Raw genomic sequence first — 27,330 nt, 5'->3', positions numbered from 1 at the left:
TCCCGGGGTAGCGGGCTTGATCCCCAGGGTGGGGCGTGCAGGAGGCAGTTGATCCATGATTCCCTCTCATCATTGATGTTTCTCTCTCTCTCTCTCCCTCTCCAATAAAAATATATTAAAGAAGAAAAAAAATGAAATAAACGGAACTGAACGGCTGAACCTGGAGCAGTAGGGCCTGACAGGTCTTGGCCAAGGGGAGGAGTCGCCAGGCGGAGGAGGTGCCTGGTGCCTCTCCGGGGCCCAGTGCACGCCCCGGGCCACGGGGCGGGGCCGCAGCGCCCCCACCTGGCCCCCGGCGTTGCTGGCTGGCGCGCACCCCCAGCTCAGGTGCCTGGAGAGCGCACCCCGCGCGCCGCGCTCTCCGGGGTCCGGGCTCCCGCGGGCCGTGCAGGGCGGCGGGAAGGTGCGGGCGAGGCGCCCGAGAGCGGCCCCGACACCGCCGGGCTGCAGCGGGAGCCGGGCCGGAGCCGGGTGAGCCGCGCCCGCGCCGCGGAGGGCGTAGGGGGAGGCGCTGGGGAGGCGCGCGGCGCGGGCGCGGGCGCGCACCGGCGCGCGGGGCGGCGCGGACCCTCGCGGGCAGCGCGCCCTCCTCTCCCGGGTCCGTGGCTGCCGGCAGCTCCGCCCGCGGCCCCTCCGCCTCGACTCTGGGCGCCCGCGGCCGCACCCTGCCGCCGCCTATGGGGATCCGAGAGTTCCCCGGCGGCGCGCCCCGGGGCAAAGGCATCGCCACGTGAGTAGCGCCTGGAGCGGGCGCGCGCGGGCGGGCAGGCGGGCGGACGGGCGGCCCTGGGTCAGCGGGGGTGCCGGGCGGTGTGGGGCTCGGGGGAAGGGGCGGCGCTGCCCGGGAAGTTCCCGACGGCCTGTCCCCTCGCCACTCGCCCCCGCCCGCCTTGCCCCAGGCGCCCAGGACCGGGCACCGGCGACGGGACCCGACGCCGCTGCCAAGGCTGCCGGGGAGCTGGGTGGGCGGCGAGCGGGGAGGGGGAGCGCGGCTTGGCGGCGGCACCTGCCCCTGGAGGCCAGACCGCGCCCCTGCTGGGCCTCAGGTCCATCCTCACCGACCCCCCCACCTCTCCCCCCCCCCCCCATCTCTCCCGCGCACCTGCCTGGCCGCAGTGGCATGAGGAGGTCCCCGGACGTCAGCCCGCGGAGACTGTCGGACATCAGCCCGCAGCTCCGGCAGCTCAAGTACCTGGTGGTGGACGAGGCCATCAAGGAGGACCTCAAGTGGTCGCGCTCCGTGGAGGACCTCACCGGCGGGCCCGCGGGGCTCACGTCCATCGAGGAGCGCATCCTGCGCATCACCGGCTACTACGGCTACCAGCCCTGGGCGGCGAGCTGCAAAAGTAAGGCCCGCACCCCCGGCCCCCCTTCCCCGCCGCTGCGCGCCCCCGCCGGGGTCCCCCCCCCCCCCCCGCCGTCCTGGGAGCGCGCGCAGCCGCCGTCCTGGGAGCGCGCGCAGCCGTGCGCCCGGCCGCCCTCCCTCCTGCGCCCTGACCGAGGGCAGGGACCCAGGTTAGCAACTTCTAGGGAGAGGCCTGGAGGTGGGTGTCCTCCAGGACCTTGGGGAATTTCTGATCCATTTTCTTACACTCCAGACCCCCTCCCCCCAATCCCCCCCTCCTTCCTCGCACACCTCCCTGTACCATCCCTTGCCGGTGAGGGGTCCCTGTGGGAGACATTGGGGAGTGAGGCTCCCCTGTGGATCTGAAGGTGTTGTTACTCGCCAGAGTGGGGCTCAGCTCCAGACTGCACCCTCAGCTGGCCTGGATTTTAACCCTTCCCGTTCCTCCAGGCCCCGATGGAGGACAATTCTCGGGCCTTCATTTGAGCTCACTCCCTCCCTTTGCCTCACATTTCTATCCGTCCTCCGTGGAGGCCTGGGTTTGGACCCTCGTAGGTCTGGTAGAGATACCTGGTTGGTGTCAGGTGGAGCCGCCGGGCCCGGCCGATGGCTTTGACGGTGTGGTGATCCATGGTGCAGGCGGTACCTGCGTGGTCGGGACTCGTAGGGGGGACGGTTCTTTCTCTGGGTTTGGTAGGGAGAAGGTGACGACCACCCGCTCGGGGTACCCCTGACTGTAAACCTCACGGAGGTGGTCCCATCCCGACCGTTTGTTTCCTGCCCCCCCCCCCCCAAGAGGTTGGCAGTGACCCCCGGAGTCCGTGGGAGGCGTGCGTGACACTCTGTTCCGTTTGTCATACAGGCTCGCGGCTTCATGAACCCGAGACATGTTTCCACCCTCGGTTGCTTGACATTGGGACATAGTTTGTTGGTCCTCAGGGGGGAAGAAATCCAGCTTTCGTCCATTAATCACAGTCCGAGCTAAAAATACATCTACTTTTAGTGTGTTTTGTGTTGTTTTGTTTTGTTTTCTCCTAAAACCCCTGGTGTCAAGTCAAAGGTCAGTGGCGTGCTCGCGGCCCGCGGGTTCCGTCTCAGTCCTTTGCAGGAAGCAGCGTCGGATTCCCGTGTTTTCTTTGCGTGCCCTTGTTTGGTTCCGAAGGACGGTGTGCGATTGCGTTGAACTCTGTCCAAAGGTTGCCCGGGTCTCCTCCCACCTCCCGGGTCGGCTGCTAAGAACTGTAGCCGGTGAAACGCTGGCTGTGGGTTCTAGAAGGAAGACAGAGGACCGGGATCCCTTTTCAACTGGAAAGCGCCCTGGGCGTAGGACCCCAAGAAGGGAAACCCACGGGGAGCCCTCTCTCCTGGACGGAAGCATGGGAGACTCAGATGACACTTCTGCCTCTTACGTTCCGATTAGAATTTCCTGTTCCGTGTTCCCAGTCTCTGCTTTCCGAGTAACCCGGGACAGCGGTATCCGCCGCAGCCTTCGTGGACCCGTCGGGTTAGCCCGAAGGTCATGCTAAGGTCGATCATGGTCATCCCGTCTGTGACCTTGGGGAGCTTCCGGCAGTGTTGGGTACAGGCATGCTTTATCATTAAGACAGGGGACTACGTTGCCCGGCCGGCGTGGCTCCGTGGTTTGAGCATCGAACTAGGAACCAGGAGGTCACGGTTCGATTCCCGGTCATGGCACATGCCCGGGTTGCGGGCTGGATCTCCAATGAGGGGGTGTGTAGGAGGCAGCCGATGAATGATTCTCTCTCATCATGGATGTTTCTGTCTCTCTCTCCTTCTCCCTTCCTCTCTGAAATCGATTAAAAAAAAAAAAAAAGATGGGAAAGCCCATGTGGAGCGATATTAGCAGACAAGGCTACAGGGAGCATAGGGCCGTGAATAAAATCAGCTCACCCCACTCTCTCCTCCTATGAAGATCCTTCTCCTTCTCCCACGCCGTTTCCTTTTTACTAACATGCTTTCGGTGACAATTGACATTTTGACGAATTAATTGGATTTTTTAAAGTTTAAATTTAGGGAAGCGAATGTTTTATGAATACAGCCAAAGACCCTTTAGAGCAGCAATACTTGAGCTGTTTTGAAGAGAAAAAACAAATCATAAAAGAGTCTTATTTATACACTGAAATCAGCGAAGTCTTGTGCTGGTTGCTTAATCATCACGCTCAGCAAACTGGGGGACATGCTCACAAAATAACTTATTCTCGCGGTCTCCGAGCTCGGCCTCTTTCCCGACCTCCTGGGTCAGGAGAAAATTGAGTTTCCTCTCCTAATTGCAGCGCCTGGAGAGGCCTGGACAGGGAGGCACCTGATCAGTTGTTTCGGTCAGCGAGGGTGACAAGCCCTTGCGCAGCTATCTAGGACGTGGGAACACAGCCGGCTCTCGTGCGGCTTGAGGCAACCTTGACCTTGACCTTGACTGCGTTGGAGATGGCACGGGAGAAGCGATTGCCCTGCGGGAGGCTCAAGGGCGTGGGGGCCCCGGTGGCGTCTCAGAGCCGTTGTCTGGCTGACAGATGTTTTCTGTGACATTCAGCGTGCCTCCTGCCCGTCGTGTCTCGTCCACGGCGCTGGACGGGGTGAAATTCTCTTAGGAGGTTATTTTTATCCTTCTCCGCCATCCACTCCGTAGCCATGAAGAGTTCTAAAAATTTGGCTCTGTCCTCCAAGTTTGATTCCCGAGGGGCGGAAGAAAGACGTTTCTTCATGAATGCCGACTTGGCTTCCTCATTTTTCTTTTTACAAGTCGCGTCTGCTTATTGCCAATGAACGTATATGAAGATGTTCTCTTCCTTTTTTTAAAAAAAAATTATTTTTTTATTGATTTCAGAGAGAGGAAGGAAGAGGGAGAGATAGAGACATCAATGATAAGAAAGAATCATGGATCGGCTGCCTCCTGCACACCCCCTGCTGAGGACTGAGCCCACAACCAGGGCATGCGCCCTGACCAGGAATCTAACCATGACCTCCTGGTTCATAGGTCAGCGCTCAACCACTGAGCCACGCATGCAGGGGAGTTTAAGAAACACTTTTCACGGGAAAGTGCATCGTGCTGGCGTGTGACATGTAGGAAGAACCTGAGATCCCTTCTCTATCCATTTTTTAAAATTTTTTCATTGATTTCAGAGAGGAAGGGGGAGAGAGAGGGAGAAACATCAATGGTGAGAGAATCATTGATTGGCTGCCTCCTGCATGCCCCCTACTGGGGGTGGGGAGGAGATCGAGCCTGCAACCTGGGCACATGCCCTTGGTCACAATCGAACCCAGGACTCCCTCAGTCCACGGGCGGACGCTGTATCCACTGAGCCAAACCGGCTAGGGCCTCTGTACGTTTTTAAACAACGCATTGGCCAGTGAGCTAGTTGAAGACCGTTTAAAGGCCACAACCCGGAACAACAGAACACGAGTTTATCCAGACTCTTTTGCTTTAAGTCCGCCCTTTCTTTTGTGACATATTTAACGTAAAAAAAATCTTCGGTAGGTTTCTCTGCTTGTATTCCGTGGGCGTGTTTTCCAAGTTACAGGTAACGGAAATGTAGTGCAGTAGGATCGATCCCGGAACACTAGGAAAACGGGGTCCTGGTACACCTGTCGCTGTGTTCGTTCTACCTGTAAGTCCCATCGGACCCGGCGATGCCCTCAGAATCCGTCCAGGGATTTCACTGGGGTGCCTGGAAGGTGGAGACAGGAACACTTTCCAACGAGACCCTGTCCCCCCCCCTCCAAGGGGCAGTGCATGGAGTCACTTCTAAGTACACGGTACATTCCTGTTTCCTGGAAAACGACACAGCGGGAGGCGAGGCGGACAGGTGTCATCCCCTCTGTCTCAGCCCTGCGCACGTGTTCTCGCTGGACGAAACAGCTTGGCCTGTCTTGGGCCCCCTCCCGCTGACCTCATGACCCTAACCACCCATTGCGTCATGACCTCGTGTAGGGCACCACCCACGGGTCGTGAGCAGCAGGCTAAGGGGTGGGGCCCCCGGGCAACTTCTCTTTCTCTCCCTTTAAGAAAACTCGAGCTCAGCCCGGCCGGTGGGGCTCCGTGGTTGAGCATCGGCCTAGGAACCAGGAGGTCAGGGTTCGATTCCCGGTCAGGACACATGCCCGGGTTGCGGGCTCCATCCCCAGGGAGGGGGGGCAGGCAGGAGGCAGCCGATCCATGATTCTCTCTTATCTTTGTTGTTTCCATCTCGCTCTCCCTCTCCTTCCTCTCTGAAATAAAAAATATGTGTATATATATATATATTTTTTTTAAAAAAATCAACAAAACCCCCAATTGCTTAAACCATTGGTTATTGGAGACTGACTCAACCCCCAGCCTTCTTCCGCTCCCTGGAGGGGGATGTGGGACGGAAAGTTCCAACCTCTCCTTACAGTTGGTGCCATGGCAACCAGCCCCCGCCTCCGGGCTTCCTGCAAGCCAGGTCCTTAGTGCAAACTCAGGTGCGGTGGGCAGGAGCCCCCCATCCCCCTCGTGGCTCTTGTCAGGAAACGTCCAGGGTTTGAGGGGCTCTGGGCCAGAAATGCGGATGAAAACAAAATATATATTTCTTCCCCTTTTTAAAAAAAAAAAACACTTTTTAATTGAATTTATTGGGGAGACGTTGGTTCCTAAAAGGACATAGGTTTCCAGGTATCCGATTCTACAGCCTGTAACCCGCAAACCGTATGGCGTGTTCACCCCGCCACGTCACGTCCCCATGTGAGGCTCCATTGGAACACAGCTCCCGCCTGAGAACATCCTTAAGGAAAGCCATTGAGGTTCCCATCACACGGGGTGTCGCCGGGAAGGGGTGGGGCCGGGACCCTCCGTCAGCGATGCCCCGCCCCCTTCAGAAGTCAGCGGGGAGCCCTAACCGGTGTGGCTCAGTGGATAGAGCGTCGGCCTGCGGACTGAAGGGTCCCGGGTTCGATTCCGGTCAAGGGCAGGTACCTTGGTTGCGGGCACGTCCCCAGTGGGGGGTGTGCAAGAGGCAGCTGATGGATGTTTCTCTCTCATCGATGTTTCTGACTCTCTATCCCTTCCCCTTCCTCTCTGTAGAAAATCAGTAAAATATATTTAAAAAAAAACAACACTTAAAAATAAATCAGCTGGGAAAAGAGAGTGACCGGGAGAAGGTGGGACAAGGACTCTGAGACGACCAAAGGGCCTTTGTGGCCAGCCTGCGTCTCCCTCCACCTGGCCACGGAGGCGGTACTCTAAGCAGCTCCGTCTCTGAGCATCCTCTGTAGCTGGGCTGGCCACAGGCCCTCGTTTTGGGCGATGAAATACACACGAAATGCCTGGGAGCGGAGAGTCTCTTCCTGCACCGATGGGAGAAGCCTCCTGGAGAGAAAGTTCTGGGTTATCCCCGTCCCCCTCCGCCCTGCCCAGATCCGGACACAGTGCCATAGCCGTCACCATGAGGATGGGAACTCCCTGACCCGCTGGCCGGGCAGGGAGGTGGGAGCAGTCTGGGTCTGTGCTGGCGTGTCCCAGCCTCACGGGCCGGGTGGGATCGTGTGTGTGTGTGTGTGTGTGTGTGTGTGCGCGTGCGTGTTTCCAGCCAGCGCCAGCTGGCTCTCTGTGATTTGCACCTGAACTCATTTGTAACCGGGACAGCTCTCCAATTCCGAGTTGCAGAAAGAACGATTGAGATTCAATCAAGCGGGCCTTTCTATTGATCGGAGTAGACTTCTTTTCACCCACGGAATAGGCTTCCTTTATCTTTTTCCTGGAGCGGCTCTCCCTCCGTGCCACCCCCACCCGAGGCCCCCGTTTGATGGATGTCCCCGCCAGCCATCGGCGAGTCAGACCCTGCGGTCACCTTGGTTCGCCCTCCGGCCTCCCGCGCGCACCTCACGGCCAGACGCCGGGCGGGTCCTGTCTCGTCACGTTCCTGGGGTTGTGGTCCCAAGTTAGACAAACGGCGGTGGCACGTGTGTGAAGAGCGAGATCTTATGTTCATGTCACCCTTCCCCCCCCCCTTTCCTGCTCCTCCTTGGTTAAGACTCTTTTTTAAAAATATATATATTTTTTTATTGATTTCAGAGAGGAAGGGAGAGGGAGAGAAACATCACGGATGAGAGAGAATCCTTCATCGCTGCCTCCTGCACGCCCCACACTGGGGATCGAGCCCGCAACCCGGGCATGTGCCCTGACCGGGAATCGAACCCGGGACCTCTTGGTTCATGGGTCGACGCTCAACCACTGAGTTATACCAGCCGGTTCCTCACTCTTGTTGCTTTAGCACTAGCAAGAGGGAGTGGTAGAGACGCAGTAGGCATGTAGTAAGTTTATTGAATGAATGAATGAATGAATGAACGAACGAACGAGCCCATTCATATCTGGAAGGCCTGTTTAGTGAGGGCCATATGACTAGCACAAGGATTCCGGTGGGACACACTCCTGTAAGTTTAAACAAGGTGACATATGAGGTCCTTTTCAGCGCAAAGGCTTTATGCATCTTGGCCAAGGAAGGGGAGAGTGTCCAGGCAAGAGCGAGAGGATGGGTTGCAGTTGGGAGGGACCAGGCCTACAGGGGAGGGCAGTTAGGGGCGACCAGGCTGGCAAGGGAGGGAAGTTTTGGGTGACTGGGCCAGCAGGGGAGGGCATTTGGGGGTGACCAGTTCTTCAGGGGAGAGCAGTTGGGGGTGACCAGTTCTTCAGGGGAGAGCAGTTGGGGGGGACCAGGCCTGCAGGGGAGAGCAGTTAGGGGTGACCATGCCTGCAGGGGAGGGCAGTTAGGGGTGACCATGCCTGCAGGGGAGGGCAGTTAGAGGTGACCAGGCCTGCAGAGGAGGGCAGTTAGGGGCAATGAGAAGATGCATGCGGAAGTATTTTTTAAAATTACGAAATAGAAAAACAAAATGTTGCCCTAGCCAGCTTGGCTCAGTGGATAGAGCGTTGGCCTGCGGACTGAAGGGTCCCAGGTTCGATTCTGGCCAAGGGCACATGCCTGGGTTTCGGTGTGCAGGAGGCAGCCGATCCATGATTCTCTCTCATCATTGACGTTTATATCTCTCTCTCCTTCTCCCTTCCTCTCTGGAATAAATAAAGAAATATATATATATATATATATATATATATATATATATATATATATATATATGTATTTTTTTTAAAAAAAACAACCCAAAATGTTGCTATGCTGTCGATATCCCAGTCGGCCGCCGTACCACAGGACTGAAATCCCAGAATGTCTGGAGGGGAGAGAGTTAAAAATTAGTCCCGAGTTTACAGAATCTAAAGGAACAAGAATACAAGCCACGGTCTTTTAACCTCACTTACGTTTGACTTGACCTCTGAATACTCAGCAAACACACGAGCTGCCGCCCCGAGCTTTACCCTTTTTTTCCACGGTAGGAAATAGAAGCACATTTCAGACAGCTGTGCATAAATTTTCTTTCTATCTTTGAACTGTGGGTACGATCAGCTACCTCCAAAATGGACGAAAACAATGAAGAAAACACTTCTTGCTTCCTGAAGAATGGCTTGCTTTCCATTCGCCACTCATCCCTGGCCCGCTGTTATAAAATCAGACTCCTTTGGCCCGATCAGAGCGGCTCAGGAGTTGAGCATCGACCTACGAATCAGAAGGTCCCGGGTTCGATTCCCTGGTCAGGGCACATGCTCGGGGTTGCGGGCTCGATCCCCAGGGTGGGGTGTATGCAGGAGGCAGCCGATCCGTGATTCTCATCATGGATGTTTCTATCGCTCTCCCTCTCCCTTCCTTGCTGAAATACATAAAAATGTATATTCTAAAAAAACAAAACAAAAACAAATCGTACTCGTTCGAATAGCCGACGGAATCGTGTTGCATGGACTTTGCACGTGTGGCTGAGTCTGAACCTTCTTCTCATTTTCTAAATCACCCAATCTGTTTCTAAATATAAAGTCCCATTTATTGAATAACACACATTTCAGACAGCTGTGCATAAATGTGTGTGTCCCGTGGCCCTGCGAGACGGTGGCCGATCGCCGACGTAGGTCTGACTGAGCAGCTTAGTGTGGTCTGTGTGGTTCGCGCACGGACCGGTTGGACGCCAGATATTTCAAAGTACGTAAGCCCTTTTGTCCTCGGCGGCTGCGGCTGCAGAGGAGGTGGAAACGCAGTGAGCGCGCATCATGGAAATCTCCCCCCGGGGGCCGTTCCATTTGCTCTGGGCCCAGGGGAGAGGTTTCACGGGGGAGCAGGGAGTAGGGAGGGCAGGCCGCAAACAGTATTAAAGGGGGAGAAAGATATAATTTTTATTTTTTCAGGAACAAGTCACCCTGGGAAACGAATAGCAAAAAAGCACCAGATTGCAGAAAAGGTCACGTGCTTGCCGTGTGGGCGTGACATAAAAGCAGAGCCCACCTGAGCACCATGTCCCCAACGACCAGGGGCTGCAGGTGTTGGTGTTCTGTACGTTTCAGTGAGTCGGTGCATTCACAGATCCATCACCTGCAAAAGGTGAGGAGCAGTCACATTTTAATGCAATACTTTATTGTTCACTAGAGGCCCGGTGCATGGATTTGTGCACTGAGGGGAGGGTCCATCAGCCCGACCTGTGCCCTCTTGCAGTCCAGGGCCCCTCAGGGGATGTCCGCATGCTGGCTTAGGCCCAATCTCCCCGGGTATCGGGCCTAAGCTGGCAGTCAGACATCCTCTCGCAGTCCAGGATCCCTCGCTCCTTACCGCCCGCCTGCAGCAGAGGCGGGAGAGGCTCCTGCCACCGCCGTCGCCAGCCCCTCGCCAGCCATGAGTCTTGCTTCTGGTGGACACACTGACCACCAGAGGGCAGCTCCTGCATTGAGCGTCTGCCTCGTGGTGGTCAGTGCACTGTTCGGTCGATTTGCATATCAGGGTTTCATTATATAGGAGTTTTGATTGAAACGAGGCTGAGCTGAGTGCGAACTTGTTGAAAGGGGCCTGTGCACAAGGAGCCGGCCAGGGAAGACAAGTTGTGCTCCCCGGGGTTCTGGGGTGGCTTATCGAGGGGCCTTGGTGTGGGCGTGGGGCTTGGGAGTGACGATGAGCTCATCGGGCGGCAGTTGACCGTCCCCCCCCCCCCCACCCCGGGATAATCACATGATGTTTTCCAGGGCCAGCGGGCCTTCCTAAGGGCCTGGGAAATGGTGCTTGTGCAGACAGCCAGTTACCGTTTCATGGACACGACAACTGTTTTGCAGAACACGATGTTAAGGAAGATGTTATATTCAGCCCTGGCCGGTTTGGCTCAGTGGATAGAGCATCAGCCTGTGGACTGAGGGGTCCCAGGTTCGATTCTGGTCAAGGGCACATGCCTGGGTTTCAAGCTCAATCCCCAGTGGGGGGCGTGCAAGAGGCAGCCAATACATGATTCCCTCTCATCATTGATGTTTCTATCTCTCTCTCTCTCTCTCCCTTCCTCTCTGAAATCAACATATATATATATATATATATATATATATATATATATATCCTATATAATAAAGTGGTAATATGCAAATTGACCGTCACTCCAACACACAAGATGGCCACCCCCATGTGGTCAAAGATGGCCACCCCCATGTGGATACAAGATGGCCACCACAAGATAGACAGCAGGGGAGGGCAGTTGGGAGGGACCAGGCCTGCAGGGGAGGGCAGTTGGGAGGGACCAGGCCTGCAGGGGAGGGCAGTTAGGGGCGACCAGGCTGGCAAGGGAGGGAAGTTTTGGGTGACGGGGCCAGCAGGGGAGGGCAGTTGGGGGTGACCAGTCTTGCAGGGGAGAGCAGTTGGGTGGGACCAGGCCTGCAGGGGAGGGCAGTTGGGGGTGACCATGCCTGCAGGGGAGGGCAGTTAGGGGTGACCATGCCTGCAAGGGAGGGCAGTTAGGGGTGACCAGGCCTGCAGAGAAGGGCAGTTAGGGGCAATCAGGCCAGCAGGGGAGCAGTTAGGCATCGATCAGGCTGGCAGGCAGGAGCGGTTAGGGGTAATCAGGCAGGCAGGTAGGCAAGCGGTTGGGAGCCAGCAGTCATGGATTGTGAGAGGGATGTCCCAGATTGGAGAGGGTGCAGGCTGGGCTGAGGGACACCTCCCCCCATGCACGAATTTCGTGCACCAGGCCTCTAGTGTGTGTGTGTGTGTGTGTGTGTGTGTGTGTGTGTGTGTGTATATATATATATATATATATATATATATATATATATATACAGAAAGATGTTATCTTCACGCATTCTGTCCTGTAAGGATGCAGTCAGGTTGCGAGAGGGACTTGGCCTGGCCCGGCGAGCCAGGAAAACCCGGAGCAGAAGCAGGAGGTGACGGAGAACCGGTGTGAGGGGGACAGGCAGAGATGCTCCTGACGAAAGCACCGTCGAGCCAACAGAAGTAACGCTCGTTCCTTTTGCCACCTGGCCGGCCATTGCACTTGGGACCCCGGGACCTATGGGAGGGATTCAGGGGACCCTTTCCTTGGGGACAGATTTGGGTTCGTGACTATCCCTCCGGCAGGGGGCACGTTTGAAAAGGGACCCATTTCACAGAACCTCTGCAGCCTGATGGCGCCCGCTCAGGGCCCTGCCGCGCGAAGCAGGCTCCGAGGGCGTAGGCACGAGCGGCTCGGACTTCCCGCCCTCTCCTTCTGAGCGTCCGTCCCTCGCCCCCAGCCAGAGCCGCTCCCAGCCTGCCCTGCCTCCCCCGCCTCCTCAGGGACGCTCCGCCTCCGAGGTTGCTGACCTCAATGCTTCTCTAGAAACCTCCCCCTCAGCAGGATTCGATGAGCCCGTGGCCAGGACGGACAGCTTCCAATGAACGGGAGCACCCCGCTGGTGTCCCCGGTCCTAAGCAAGAAATTAGGCGCTCTCTTCGCAACTGAAATTTCAGGAGGCAAGGAAGGAGCCCCGGGGGGTGGATGAGCCCAATCTCTGTGGGTCTTCTTGAGATGTGGGGCCCGGCTGGCGTGGCTCCGTGGTTGAGCGTCGACCTAGGAACCAGGAGGTCACGGTTCGATTCCTGGTCAGGGCACAGGCCCGGGTTGCGGGCTCGATCCCCAGTGAGGGGCGTGCAGGAGGCAGCCGATCCATGATTCTCTCTCCTCATTGATGTTTCTCTCTCTCTCTCTCTCTCCCTTCTTCTCTGAAATCAATACGAACATATATTTTAAAAAGAAAGAAAGCCTTTTTCAATCTGACGCATCTCTGATGTTTCCCTATGCAAATAGCCCTTGTTGCTTAACCCTGGAGATGTAGGACTAAGAGGTTTTGGAGAGGTTTCCTACCCTAAGGCCCTCGTGCTGCAGGTAAGGACATGGGGACGCCGGCCCCGAGGTGACGTGTCCAGGATCGTGTCGGAGACCAGCGTGAAGCCTAGTCCGGTGTATTCTCCACGTCACGCCGTCTCCCGCAACCTCGGCTGGGGCGCGGGCCCGGGTCCATCGGCCCCGGGGATGCGGCATCTGCTCTTGGCCCAGCCGGAGGCCGCGGGGAGGATTAGCGGTTGTGCTAACACCCGGGTCCGTAATTGAACCTCCGGGGAGTACATCTGATTCACGGCCCAGCCTGCCGCTCCAGTGAATCAGGGGGAGCCGTTCAGAGCGAACTCACGGTGAGAAAGGCTGTCGGTTGCCTGGTTACCAGAGCGACAAACACAGAGTGATTTGTGTTGTGTGTGTGCCGTGGGGAAGGTTGCCTCATTGTCACGGTCCAGGCTGAGGCGTGGAGGTCAAGGCCATCTCTCTCAGGCAGACGGGAGACGGGTCGCTTTGGGGGGATTGTCTCACCGCAGTATCGGCTCCGGGGCACCCCGTGCAGCCAGCGGCCCGGGGAGCAGTGGGCAGTCGGCATGTGAGGAAGGACGGATGGCGCCTGGCCAGTTGGAAGGTCACCCCGTACATCCCAAGGTTGTGGGTTTGAGTCCTGGTCAGGGCACGCACCTCGGTAGCCGTTCGATCCCCGGTCAGGGCACGTATAGGAGGCAACTGACCGATGTTCCTCTCTCACATCCAGGTTCCTCTCTCTGTCTCTCTCCCGCTCCCTCTCTCTCTCTCTCTCTCAAAACAAAATCAATAAAAACAATTCTCGATGGGGGATTAAAAGTGATGATGATGACGCCCTAACCGGTGTGGCTCAGTGGACAGAGCATTGGCCTGTGGACTGTAAGGTCCCAGGTTCGGTTCCGGTCAAGGGCATGTACCTTGGTTGCGGGCACATCCCCAGTAGGGGGCGTGCAGGAGGCAGCTGGTCGATGTTTCTCTCTCATCGATGTTTCTGACTCTCTATCCCTCTCCCTTCCTCTCTGTAAAAAATCAATAAAATATATTAAAAAAAATAAAAGTGATGATGAGGAGGAGGAGGGTAGATCGCCGTTCCTGAGCCCTTACTGGGGACCATTCACGGTGCCAGGCGCAGGGTCCCCGCCGCTTCATCAGAACATATCAGAGTCGGGCGCTCCTGTCGCCCCCATTTTACATAGGAAACGGAGGGTGCCCGGCCGGTGTGGCTTGGTGGTTGAGCGTCGACCTCTGAGCTGGAGGTCGCGTTCCATTCCCGGTCTCAAACACGGCCGACGTGAGAGATCCGTTAACAATGAAGGAATCCGCGAATGGAAGTGTGTGGAGACGGTTCCCCCCTTTTAAAGCGGAATCCCTTTATCGCGGGCCCAGTGCCCCTGCCTCGCTCGCCACGGGGCAGTTTTGCTAACAAAGCCCCCGGTTTATAACATCGCAAAATCCGTCCCTCCTCTTAATCGCCAAAAATAAAAGCTCTAATCTCTTGGGGACAGGGGTATTAGAGATTTTTAAAGGGACGGCGGGCGCACAGAGGATGACAGAGCTCCTCCCTCGGCAGAGAACTCGTGAAGGCCAGCGGGCACCCCCGGCTGCTCTCCGTTCTGTTGGTGAAAAACAGCCTCCGAGTCAATGCCTGGTTTCCATCATGGAGTGGGGAGCTCATGAGTATTGCAGTCCCATGAGGACCTACAGGAGGAATTTCTTTTTTAAAGCACAAGTGTGGGAAATTTATTTATTTACTTTAATCTTCATTGTTGAAAGTCTTACTTATGTCCACTTCCCCCCGCCTCATGGACCCCCTCCAGCCTCCTCCACCCCCCCTCCCCAGGCCTTTAGCACCCTATTGTCTGTGCCTACGGGTTATGCATATGTGCACGCAAGGCCTTTTGGTTGATCACCTCCCACCTACCCACCCTCCCCGCCTTCCCTCCGAGATTCCGCGCTCTGTTCCGTGCCTCCATGTCTCTGGATCCACTCCGTCCATCCGTTTATTTTGTTCATTGGAGTCCGCATAGGAGTGTGACATGGGACGCTTGTCTTTCCCTGACTGGCTTATGTCACTTAGCATGATGCTCTCCAGGGCCCTCCATGCTGTCTCAGAGGGTAAGAGATCCTTCTTTTTCACAGCTGCATAGTACTCCGTGGGGTATACACTGAGTGGCCAGATTATGATGATCTCTGAACGCATAATAATCTGGCCACTCAGTGTGTGTGTGTGTGTGTGTGTGTGTGTGTGTGTGTGTGTGTGTATAGAGAGAGAGAGAGAGAGAGAGAGAGAGAAAGAGAGAGAGAGAGAGAAGGAGGGAGAGAGAGAGGGGCCCGGTGCATGAATTCATGCATGGGTGGGGTCCGGCCAGCCTGGCCAGGGGGAGGGGACATGGGCGGTTGGCCGGCCTGCCTGCTGGTTGAACTCCTGGTCGAGGGGACAATTTGCATATGAGCTTTTTATTCTATAGGATAGACACGGAGTGGCCAGATGATGATGCGCTCAGAGATCATCATCACCTGGCCACTCCGTGTATGTCCCACAGCTTTCCTATCCACTCGTCTACGGACGGGCACCCGGGCCGTTTCCAGATCTCAGCGACTGTAAATTGCGCTGCTGTGGACACAGGGGTGCATGCGTTCTTTCTCTACGGAAGGAATGTCCGTGTTTGCCTTTCACGTAGGTTTTGCTGTAGACTTCGGTCTCGTGTTGTCGTTTGTGAGAAAACCGCCTACCACTCTTGTTCCCCGCGGCGGACCGAGGCAGGGGACCTCCGGCTGGTGAGCGAGCCTCCCCTAAAACCGGGAACGTGCGCGTTGACATCCGGATGCGGGTGGCCCGTAGAGAATTAATTATTGAGGAGGACTTGGGGACACCCCTCACATCATAGGGGGGGTGGGGGTGGGAGCCATCGCTGTGTCTAGAAGTGCTGTGGATGTCTGGGTTAGACTCCGGAGGAATGGAACCAAAGCGAAGACCCATCCGAATTCCCTGCCAATGGAACTGGGAAAATCCAGCTGTTTCTGGTGTTTGTGGTGGGAAGCTGAATCCGCACAGGATCGAGCTTGTGAATGAAGCTGCGAGGTCGGACCTTAGTCAGAGCCCGAGGGGCCCGGCCAGAGGCGGAGGCGTGATGGGGGGAACGTCCTTTCTGGATTCGCAGGCGGCCGCCCCCTCGGGCAGTTGTTGCTGTAATGGGCGCCAGGGGAGGATGGTGCTGCTGTTTGACAGCGACAGCCAGTCCCCTCGGGGGCTCTGCTTTCATTCAGGAAGAGAGAGAGACAGGGAGCAAGTCCTAGCGGGAGGCAGCGGGGCGTGCAAGGCAGCTGCCTGCATACAGAGCCCAGCCTGGGCGGGTGGGCCCGGAGGTCCCTGTGGCCACAGGACAGAGCCGTGGATAAACGCCTCAGGACAGCCCGGCCCGCATGGCTCAGTGGCTGAGCGTCGACCTATGAACCAGGAGGTCAGGGCTCGGTTCCCGGGTCAGGGGTCAGGGCACGGGCCCCAGGGTTGCAGGCTCGATCCCCAGTGCGGGGCGTGCAGGAGGCAGCCGATCTGTGATTGTCTCTCCTCCTTGATGTTTCTATTTCTCCCTCTCCTTTCCTCTCTGAAAAAACATTAAAAAAAAAAAATTTAGCCGAAATCGGTGTGGTTCATTGGATAGAGCGTCGGCCTGCGGACTGAAAGGTCCCAGGTTCGACTCCGGTCAAGGGCATGTACCTTGGTTGAGGGCACATCCCCAGTAGGGGGTGTACAGGAGGCAGCTGATCGATGTTTCTCTCCCATCGATGTTTCTAACTATCTCTCTCCCTTCCTCTCTGTAAAAAATCAGTAAAATATATATTTTAAAAAAAATTAAAAAGACAGCCGAAACCGGTGTGGCTCAGTGGATAGAGCGTCGGCCTGCGGACTCAAGGGTCCCAGGTTCGATTCCGGTCAAGGGCATGTACCTGGGTTGCGGGCACATCCCCAGTAGGGGGTGTGCAAGAGGCAGCTGATGGATGTTTCTCTCCCATCGATGTTTCTAACTCTCTATCCCTCTCCCTTCCTCTCTGTAAAAAATCAATAAAATATATTAAAAAAATAAAAATTAAAAAAAATAAATTAAAAAGACAAAGTAAAACAGAAACACCCTATATCCTTCCCCGCTCCCCACGCTCCTGCTGACACAGGGATGGATGGGGTCCTGGACACGGGGCTGGGGGGTTGGTCGGTGCCCTCTGACCTCACCCGGCATCTCCTTGCCCGTGGGTGTGTCCGCCCGAGGCCAGCCGCCCCGTGAAGCCCCCTCCTCACCAGACCCCGGGAGCCCTGCTTTATCCAGCGCACGGCGGTGAGCGACGGAGCCGGAGGAAATAGCCCGTGGACTAAAGCTACAAAGCCCCGTCCACTTGGGCCTCCGGCGTGGGTCCTGATGGAGTCATTTCTATCCGAATTAATATTTGATCGAGCGTGCTTGGCGGCGAACCCTGGAGAGGAGGCGGGGCGGGTAATGGACCGGGGGACGCGGCACCAATTTTGTGCGATTCCGTGAAGCTAATTGCCTCTGCAGAAAGCCTCCCACCAGCGCCGGGTCCGGAAAGACTGCGTGTGCGGCGGTGTGAAGGGACGAGGGTTGGCAACCACTGATGGGGAACAAAAACCCAGAGGATGAAAGGGACCTAAGTGACCTTCTTCCCCAGAAAAGAGAGAGAGAGAGAGAGAAAAAAGGACGACGTGTCTCTTTGGGTCCGTGGCTGACGTTAAAAATAATCCCGCCCGGTACAAGCGAGAGCACGCCGTGACCGGCGTTTGGAGATGAACGGAGCGTCCATTATCCCAGCACCCTCGCACAATTGTCGCTGAAATGTCACTCCATGTTCTCTCGGGGTGTCGTCTCACCTCTGTGTTTTGCATAATTCACAGGGTTTTTTGTGGGTTGTTTTTTTTTTTCTCCTTGTGTGTTTTGGAGACTCTATTATTGTGAAAGCGTAGTGGGCGAACAGAGGGACGCATTCAATGGTACAAAGGAATCGGCTGCCCAGAGGTCCCCTCCCCCTCACATGCACCCGCCCCCCAGCTCACATCCCGTGGGGAACGAGTTGGCTTATCCGTCTTTCTGGTCACTATCTCCGTCCATCTAAATAATACGCGGATGGCTTTATATTTTTTATCAGGAACTATTTTAAACACACCCAAAGGTGCAAAAGAAAGCAACAGGACCACCAGCCAGCTCTGTTGAAGTCTATGTTGCCTTCTCCCTTGCCTTTTTTTAAAAATTTTAATTTAATATATTTTTATTGATTTCAGAGAGGAAAGGAGAGGGAGAGAGAGAGAAACATCCACCATGAGCCCTAACTGGTTTGGCTCAGTGGATAGAGTGTCAGCCTGCGGACTGAAGGGTCCCAGGTTCGATTCCGGTCAAGGGCATGTACCTTGGTTGCGGGCACATCCCCAGGAGGGGGTGTGCAGGAGGCAGCTGATCGATGTTTCTCTCTCATTGATGTTTTGAACTCTCTATCCCTCTCCCTTCCTCTCTGTAAAAAATCAATAAAATACATATTTTTAAAAAATAAAAGAAACATCCACGATGAGAGAGAATCATGGATCGGCTGCCTCTTGCACGCCCCCTACTGGGGATGGAGCCCGAAACCCGGGCATGTGCCCTTGACCGGGAATCGAACCGTGACCTCCTGGTTCATAGGTCAATGTGACACTCAACCACTGAGCCACGCTGGCCGGGCTGCTTTGTGTTTTTTTCTAAGGAAAAAAAAGTTGCAGATACATTTCAGCGCCCCCTCCCCACCCAGACCCCATCACTTTGTGTCTCCCTCCCCTCCACAGAACACCCCGGACTTTGAACTTGATGCATGTTTCCCACAGCTGATCTCAAACACGTTGGTCTCAGATTCCTTTGCATTTACCAAGGACCCCACCCACACTGCTTTTCCTTAGATGGCTTATGACTGTCGTACACGCAGCTATGACACGCACTGACCACCAGGGGGCAGCCGTGTTTGAAATAAGGACTTAGGCATCCTATCTAATAAAAGCATAATATGCAAATTGACCGTCACTCCAACAAACAAGATGGCTGCCCCCATGTGGTCAAAGATGGCCGCCCCCATGTGGACACAAGATGGCCACCACAAGATGGCCAGCAGGGGAGGGCAGTTGGGAGGGACCAGGCCTGTAAGGGAGGGCAGTTGGGGATGATCAAGCCTGCAGGGGAGGGCAGTTAGAGGTGACCAGGCTGGCAGAGGCGGGAAGTTGGCAACCGGGCCTGCAGGGGAGAGCAGTTGGGGGGACCAGGTCTGCAGGGGAGGGCAGTTAGGGATGACCAGGCCTGCAGGGGAGAGCAGTTGCGGGGGGACCAGGCCTATAGGGGAGGGCAGTTGGGGGGGACCAGGTCTGCAGGGGAGGGCAGTTAGGGGTGACCAGGCCTGCAGGGGAGGGCAGTTAGGGGCAATCAGGCTGGCAGGGGAGCAGTTAGGCATCAATCAGGCTGGCAGGGGAGTGGTTAGGGGGTGATCAGGCTGGCAGGCAGAAGCGGTTAGGGGCCATCAGGAAGGCAGGCAGGCGAGTAGTTGGGAGCCAGCAGTCCTGGATTGTGAGAGGGATGTCCCAGATTGGAGAGCGTGCAGGCTGGGCTGAGGGACACCCTCTTCCCCTGTGCACGAATTTCATGCACCGGGCCTCTAGCTTTAGAAATAGTTGTGCATTGATCTGAAATGGTGGTAAACCCGTTGCACATTCGTATTTCAAACCATCTTTTTATGCAAAACCACTGCCTTTTTGAAGTAAAAGGAGAATGGCAGAAGAAAAGGAGAGGAAAGAGAGAGGAAGAAGGGCATCGTTGTCCGTTTCGGAGGTTGGGCTTCATAGCAGACAGCGGGCCGCTCCCGGCGCCTCTCTGTTGAATCCGTGTGATGGTGGGCCAGGTCGCGTGTGGAAACGTGGACGTGTCTGTTCCCGTGAGAGACACACGAGCCCAGGAAGCAGCTGGGATGCCAGAGTTGTGGAGGGGGCTGAGAGGGTGTTACGGAGCGCGTGCCGGGCCGGCATGGCCCTCTGGGAGGACCGGCTGGCCTCGGGGCTGCAGACCTGTCTTAGTTGGCAAGCGAAGAGCTGCAAATGAGGGATGTGTCCTTGAAGGGACAGCTGCGCCCTCCCGCGGGCAGTCTTCCCGCCCCCCGCCCCCCCAACCGTCTTCAGGAGCCCTGGAGACCTGCTCTGTTCAGGCTGCTGGGCGGCCCCCACAGGCCCTGGGCTCGCCCCCCTGTGGAGGAAGTCAGGGGTGGGGGAGTGGGGGGTGGAGGGGAGGGCGGTTCTGTTCTGGCCTGGCCTCGCCACACACAGTTCTTGGACCGTGGGAGACTCATTTAGCATCTCTAGCCTCAGTTTTCTTTCTTTTCTTTTTTTAATATATTTTATTGATTTTTACAGAGAGGAAGAGAGAGGGATAGAATAGAGAGTTAGAAACATCAATCAGCTGCCTCCTGCACACCTCCTACTAGGGATGTGCCCGCAACCAAGGTACACGCCCTTGACCGGAATCGAACCCGGGACCCTTCAGTCCGCAGGCCGACGCTCCATCCACTGAGCCACACTGGTCAGGGCTAGCCTCCGTTTTCTAACGTGTGCGACGTTTCTCGGGCTCTAAGGTGTGGGCAGCAGGAGCTCACGTATGCGTCCTCCCTCGTAAACTCTACGCAGACCCCTCCCTGGGACCAGGGGGGCAGCCGTGACCTCATTCGTGGGCAATCCTCACGCTCGGCTCCCGGCACCGTCCTTCGGCCCGGACGTGGATTTGAGAGCAAAAGGCTTCATCCGACCCGACCCGTGGGGAGCTCATCTTCTCCAGCGTCGCTCCCCGACCCCCTCCCGCCCCGCACGGTGCGTGGGGTTTTGTGTGCGCCGCCCCATGCTTGGGGGACTCTGAGCGGACCCGACGTGGCAAGTGATGGCTTGACGTGAGGGACCCGTGGCTCGCTCACTGTCCACATGCATTCACACGCCTCTACATGGGTGCCCAGATGTCTCCGCCCGTGCCCATCACAGACGGGGCGGAATATGCGCTCCTTGCCCACCACACACCACACGTTTGTCCCGGGTCACAAGGCCGTTTGATGCTGGAACTCCCGTCTCTCACTTCACCTTTGCCCCAGCAGGTTCTCGGCTGGTTGCTTCCTCACCTGGTGGCGGGCCTTAACCCTACCAGACCTGAGGCCCTGAACCTAACTGTCCCCTCTACCTGGGCTCCTGAGCATTAAAGAGAAGAAAACCAACACGATATAGAAACATGTTAGTTACATGCAAACAGGTGGTTAGAATAAGATGGAACGTGGAGACATTGTAGAAAATAGGTACTAGGCAGAGTACCAGAAATTAGGTACAGCGGTATAGCGGCAGATTCGGAAATTACCGGAAAATGGGTACAGCGGTCCGGTAGGTTTAAACCTGCCTTCCTGAACGGCCCGCGTCCTCGGGGGTCCCGCCTTGTGTCTGTCGCCGCGGTTTCCCAGGACCTCTTACTACTCTCCCTGGAGACCCCGTGGCCTGGCCCACTCTGGGGAGACTATGGGGGGGCCCCAGGTCCGGTGTCCGCACCGTGTTGTTGACTTCTAACTGTACTGCGGTGATCTCTGTGTGACCCTGAGATTTTTTAAAATGCGTGTTCACTTTCATTGGTTGTTGTTGTTGCTCATTTTCCTTGCCACCCATGCCTCGCCCGTTGGATGATGTCATCAGAACGCAGCCAATGTCTGCCTCACGGTGGGGGGGGGGGGGGCGGGGGGACATTAAGGTTGTTCTTCAGGTGGTTGTGTGTGTGATTTGAGATCAACAAGTGAGTGATTGCCCTGTGCTGTGTTTTCTTTTTTTATTAAGTATGTTTTTATTGGTTTTTAGAGAGAGGAAGGGAGAGGGAGAGAGAGAGAGAAACATCAGTGATGAGACCTAGCTGGTGTGGCTCAGTGGATAGAGCGTCGGCCTGCGGACTGAAGGGTTCCCAGGTTCGATTCTGGTCAAGGGCACATGCCCGGGTTGTGGGCTCGATCCCCAGTAGGGGGCGTGCAGGAGGCAGCCGATCCATGATTCTCTCTCATCACTGATAATTCTATCTCCCTTTCCCTTCCTTTCTGAAATCAATAAAAGAAAATATTTAAAAAACAAAAACAAAACATCAGTGATGAGAGAGAATCATGGATCAGCTGCCTCCTGTGCGCCCCCTACTGCGGATCGAGCCCGCCACCGGGGCATGTGTCCTGACCGGGAATCAAACCAGTGACCTCTTGGTTTTTGGGTAGACCTGCTTCACCACTGAGCCACTCGGGCCAGGCTATGCTGTATGTTCACCCTATCACCCCCTGTCGCCTTTGAAAACCCACGTTCTGTGGGTGTGGGAAGGGCGATCAGATATGACAGGCCAATTTATCGTGCAGTGGCCGCACGCAAATTTAAGGAGAACAAATTATATGTGTGCCATCTTACCCGTCCCCCTCCCCCCCAATATGTAGCCGTCGAAATGAAAATGTTAACAAATCAGGTCTTTGTCAGTTTTTTTTACACTTACTTTCACATTAGCCCATCTCCCCCCCCCCCCCCCCCCCCCAATGCTTGTGGAGGGGGTGCCTCCTGGATCATTGTATTGCTTAGTAGTATTTCTGAAGGTTTTTAAGCATTTAGAGGTAGGGCCCTGCCTGCGGTAATGACAAGAGAAATCCACCAGGGGCAGACCAAGCCAGTGTTTTGTTCGGTTTTTAGGATTTCAGGGAGGAATACGACTTGGGGACAGATTGCCTCATGAAGGTTTCTCTTAGGACGAATTCCTTGTTCCCTACTTTTATTTATTTATTGTTTTAAGATATGTTTTTTATTGACTTCAGAGAGGGAGGGAGAGGGAGAGAGAGAAAGGAAAACGTCAGTGATGAGAGAGAATCATGGATCGGCTGCCTCCTGCACGCCCCACACTGGGGACTGAGCCCGAAACCCGGGTATATGTGCCCCGACTGGGAATCGATCTGTTCATAGGGCGACGTACATCCACTGAGCCATGCCGGTTGGGCCCTTGTCCCCCTATTTTAAAGGGTCTTGGTAAATGGCCCTGCCCCTCTGTGTGGGAACTGCTATTCATTGGACTGTTATTTTCTCTGTTGATTGACAGTGGGCTGGCCCTGTGCTTGATCAATTCTGAGCGCCCGCACACTCAAGGCAGCCGGCTGTACAGACGGAGCGGCAGGCAGAGAAGTGTTACTGGCCCGAGATCAAGGGTAAATGAGGCGAGCCTAGCCGGGTTGGCTCAGTGGATAGAGCGTCGGCCTGCAGACTGAAAGGTCCCAGGTTCGGTGCCGGTCAAGGGCACAGGCCCGGGTTGTGGGCTCGATCCCCAGTGGGGGGCGTGCAGGAGGCAGCCGATCCATGATTCTCTCTCATCAGTGATGTTTCTATCTCTCTCTCCCTCTTCTGTCTTCTCTGAAATCTTTATATATAAAAGCCTAAATGACCATTCGACTGTTCGATCCATAGCTATGAAACGCACTGACCACCAGGGGGCATATGCTCAACACACAGGCATGGAAACATGGAACAGACTGATGAATCTGAGGGGAGGGGGGAGGGCGGGAAGAGATTAACCAAAGATCTTATATGCATACTAGAGGCCCGGTGCACGGATTCATGCACCAGTGGGGTCCCTCGGCCTGGCCTGTAGGGATTTGGCCAAAACCGTCAGTCCGACATCCGCTGAGGGGTCCCAGATTGCGAGAGGGCGCAGGCCAGGCCTAGGGATCCCACCGGTGCACGCATCCATGCACGGGGCCTCTAGTATATATACTGTATTAGAAAGAGTAAGTGAGGGGCCTGGATTCTAACCCAGACGCGGGCTGTTAGCCCTGCACTGCCTGACTTCTTATCATTTGGGCACATCCTGCCTCTTCCTGGGACTCTCAGCAGCTCTCATCCAACGGACACACCTTGGTTTGCACGTAGCTCCTAGGATTCTTTCTGGGCCTCGGAATCCAGGCTGGTGGAGAGGGGGCCCTCCTCTCCCCCTACCACCCATCCCCCTCGGAGCAACCGCCGCCCAGCCCCCGCTCTGGTCAGCACCTGTGCACACACCCCCCCTCACTTGTGTGCGAGGTGCTCTTGCTCAGTCCTCACTGCCGCCCTGTCTGCTTATCCCTGGCTCTGCCACGCCCACACCTGCCTCTTCCCGTCATTGGCTCCATGGCTGGGAGCCCAGCTGGGAGCACCCCACCCAGCAGGGAGAGGGAGGCGAAGGCTCGGCCTTCTCCTGCGTCCTGCTCCGTCTCACCGAGCCTGGGCGTGTCCTGGCCGCTGGGAGCCCTCGGGTCAGAATTCAGCTCTGCAGGTGCAGGGCCCGGGCACATACACATCCCGACCTGCCGAGGCTCCGAGCTGCCACAGGCATGGCCCCTGCTTAGGGTCGCATGGAAGCCGCATCTCTTTCCTGCGGTCACTTGGAGGTGGCCCTGCCGTGGGGACAGTCGCCCTCTCAGGATCTTGGCAAGCCAGCCCGTCCTTGTTGGGTGAAGCCCAGAAAACAAATCAGGAAATTCAATCTGCAGACTCATGCTCAGCACACCTAGGCCTTGCCATCCACCCCCCAGGCACATAGATAGGGGAAGTGACACTCCACGCTGCTCACTCTCCCCTGACCTGCTGGTCCTCAGAGTGTGGTCCTCGCGTGGGCAGCATCAGCGTCACCCAGGGACAGCCTTCCCTCCGATCACATCACTGCCCGGAGGGGGACACCTCTCACCCAGGGAACCCACACGGACACACCATCATCAGACCAAGCCCGTCCTTGGCATGAGGCCACTCTGGGCGTAGAATACTCTATGGGTTTTCACAAAAGTGGAATGACGCGGATCCATCGTTATAATTGTACAGCCAGTGTCACTGCCGTAAAAGTCCTCTGGGCTCCCCTCGTTGACCTCTCCCCCCACCTCTGGCAACCACTGAGTTTTATTGTCTCCACTAGAGGCTCGTTGCATGAAGATTTGTGCAATAGGCCTTCCTTCCCCTGGCTGCCGGCACTGGTTTTCCTCCGGCACCCGAGACCCAGGCCTTCGCTCTGGCTGCCGCCTTCCATCTTCGCTCCGGCCGGAGCCTTCAGTCTTCTCCGCTCCAGCCGGAGCTCTACTCCTGTAGCTCCCTCCGCCCCTCCACCCTCCCCCTCACAGCACATGTCCCTGCCATCTTTGGGTTAATATGCATACTCACTCCAGATTGGCTGGTGGGCGTCATGGAGGTACGGTCAATTTGCATCTTTCTCTTTTATTCGTGTAGATTGTTTTTTTAAAAAAATATATATTTTATTTTTACAGAGAGGAAGGGAGAGGGATAGTGATCCAGAAACATCGATGAGAGAGAGACATCAATCAGCTGCCTCCTGCACACCCCCTCCTGGGGATGTGCCTGCAACCAAGGTACATGCCCTTGACCAGAATCGAACCTTGGACCCTTGAGTCCACAGACAGATGCTCTGTCCACTGAGCCACACCGGTCAGGGCAGATTGTTTTTTAAAATATATATATATATTTTTATTGGTTTCAGAGAGGAAGGGAGAGAGAGATAGAAACATCCACGATGAGAGAGAGTCATGGATCGGCTGCCTCCTGCACGCCCCCTACTGGGGATCGAGCCCGCAACCCGGGCATGTGCCCTGACCGGGAATCGAACCCTGACCTCCTGGCTCAGAGGTCGTTGCTCCATCCCTGAGCCACGCGGGCCGGGCGACTTGTCACTTCCTTGATGGAGAGAAGCACGTGCGTTTGCCGTGGGCCTCTGCCCACCTTCCTGACACTCTGCCCGGCGCCCCGGTGGCCCAGCTGGCCTTCCCTCTCCCCCCCCCCCCCCCCCCCCCCCGTGAGTGCTCACCTCCCAGGAGACTTGCCCGAGGAGCGGGGAACCGCTCGCGTCGTCTTTTACAGCTCAGGGCGGAGGTGTTTTTCCTAGAGGCACGCTGTCCACCCTTTCCTGAAAACAAGGAGTCCCGTGGAAGGCACCGTGAGTGCCCTGAACCTCGTCCAAGTAGAAAACCGAACCGAACTCCAGGAACGAGCGGCCTCGGCGCTGTCCCACCAGACGCGTCTCCGAGGGCAGGCTGCCCCGTCGCGCGTAGGCGCTGCTGGCTTCCTGCCGCTGCAGCTGCGAGACGCGGCGTCACGGGGCCGCGTGCACTTGAGGGTATATTTAGGTGCTTCCACTTAATGTTCCCAGAATAGCCATCGGTTTTTTGTTTCTCGGTCATCTTCTTCGTTTGTTTTTTATTTTTTTTTATTTTTATTGATTGCAGAGAGGAAGGAAGAGAGAGAGAGAAACATCCATGATGAGAGAGAATCATGGACCGGCTGCCTCCTGCACGCCCCCTACTGGGGATCGAGCCTGCAACCCAGGCCTGTGCCCTTGACCGGGAATCGAACCGAGACCCCCCCCCTGGTTCATAGGTGGACGCTCAACCACGGAGCCACGCCGGCCGGGCTACATTTGGTATCTAATTAGCTCCAGGGACACTTGCGTTAACCCCTTTGAGCTTCCCCGCTCCCGTCTCATGAAGGAGTCGAACGCAGCCCCCAGGGGCCGTGGTGAAATGTGTCCGGTCCTGCGAAGGCCCCTGCTCTCCAGAGCCCCGCCAGGACCATCCTTCCCGCCCCCCTATGTCTTAGGTTGCTCCTCGTCCCCATTTAGAAGTCGTCTGTCCATCGCGCCTGCGATGCCGGCAGGTTGAATAAGCAGTCAAGGTTAAAGCCCGAATCGATGGGCTCTCTGGCATTTCCCATAACCCGGCCTCACACGGAGCTGCCGCCAGGCGCGGTCCTCCGGGCAGCAGGCGGGGCGTTGGAGACTTGGCCACGGCCTGGCACGTGCGTCGACCGCCTCCTTTGGACGGTGCGTGCTTTGTGTATCGTGTTCAATTCTGTGGTTTCGCAAGAAGGGTGGGCTCGCAGGAGGGGGCGCGGTGCAGACGGGAAAGGGCCTGGTTCAGACCGGAGCAAGGAAGGAAGCAAAGCTCACGAGAAGGGGGAGATGGAATTGTGGCACCGGGTGTTCATGTGACCAGTTCTTCCTGCCCTGGTGTCTTCATTCACTCACTCATTCATTCATTCGTTTGTTTGTTCAACGGTGCTTACCGAGCAAGGTCCCTGCCTCACCGCATATTCAGCGCAGCAGGAAGCCGAAGCAGGTGGACAAATAGCCCAGGGCAGGCAGAGGGGGTACAGATCACCCCAGGGCAGGAAGACAGGTGTACAAATAACCCAGGGCAGGCAGAGGGGGTACAGCTCACCCCAGAGCAGGCAGAGGGGGTACAGATCACCCCAGCAGACAGACAGGTGTACAAATAGCCCAGGGCAGGCAGAGGGGGTACAGATCGCCCCAGGGCAGGCAGACAGGTGTACAAATAGCCCAGGGCAGGCAGAGGGGGTACAGATCACCCCAGGGCAGGCAGAGGGGTACAGATCACCCCAGCAGGCAGACAGGTGTACAAATAGCCCAGGGCAGGCAGAGGGGGTACAAATAACAAATAACCCAGGGCAGGCAGAGGGGTACAGATCACCCCAGCAGGCAGACAGGTGTACAAATAGCCCAGAGCAGGCAGAGGGGGTACAGATCACCCCTGGGCAGGCAGACAGGTGTACAAATAGCCCAGGGCAGGCAGAGGGGGTACAGATCACTCCAGGGCAGGCAGAGGGGGTACAGATCACCCCAGAGCAGGCAGAGGGGGTACAGATCACCCCAGCAGGCAGACAGGTGTACAAATAGCCC

At 56.4% G+C, this 27,330-nt stretch overlaps 1 protein-coding gene across 2 annotated transcripts in view; it reads left to right on the top strand.

Annotated features, from left to right (window-relative positions):
• The first annotated feature begins 339 nt into the window (after positions 1 to 339).
• The window catches only part of SLC35F3 (solute carrier family 35 member F3), a 59,799-nt gene continuing 32,808 nt past the window's right edge, over positions 340 to 27,330 (top strand). Inside the window, exons 1-2 of one of the 2 annotated variants that reach the window (XM_079763744.1) lie at positions 340 to 471; positions 1,117 to 1,346. In XM_079763744.1, coding sequence (XP_079619870.1) covers positions 1,121 to 1,346 — 226 coding nt within the window. In that variant the 5' untranslated portion in view covers positions 340 to 471; positions 1,117 to 1,120. Of the gene's footprint in view, positions 472 to 549; positions 731 to 1,116; positions 1,347 to 27,330 lie in introns of those variants that run through there. The other variant, XM_079763743.1, reaches the window with a different exon arrangement.

This window comes from Cnephaeus nilssonii (genome assembly GCF_951640355.1).
Source record: "Cnephaeus nilssonii genome assembly, chromosome: 23".
NCBI classification, from domain to species: Eukaryota; Metazoa; Chordata; class Mammalia; order Chiroptera; family Vespertilionidae; genus Cnephaeus; species Cnephaeus nilssonii.
The sequence above is the reverse complement of the archived record's forward strand: the minus strand, read 5'-3'. Positions and strand labels throughout refer to the sequence as shown.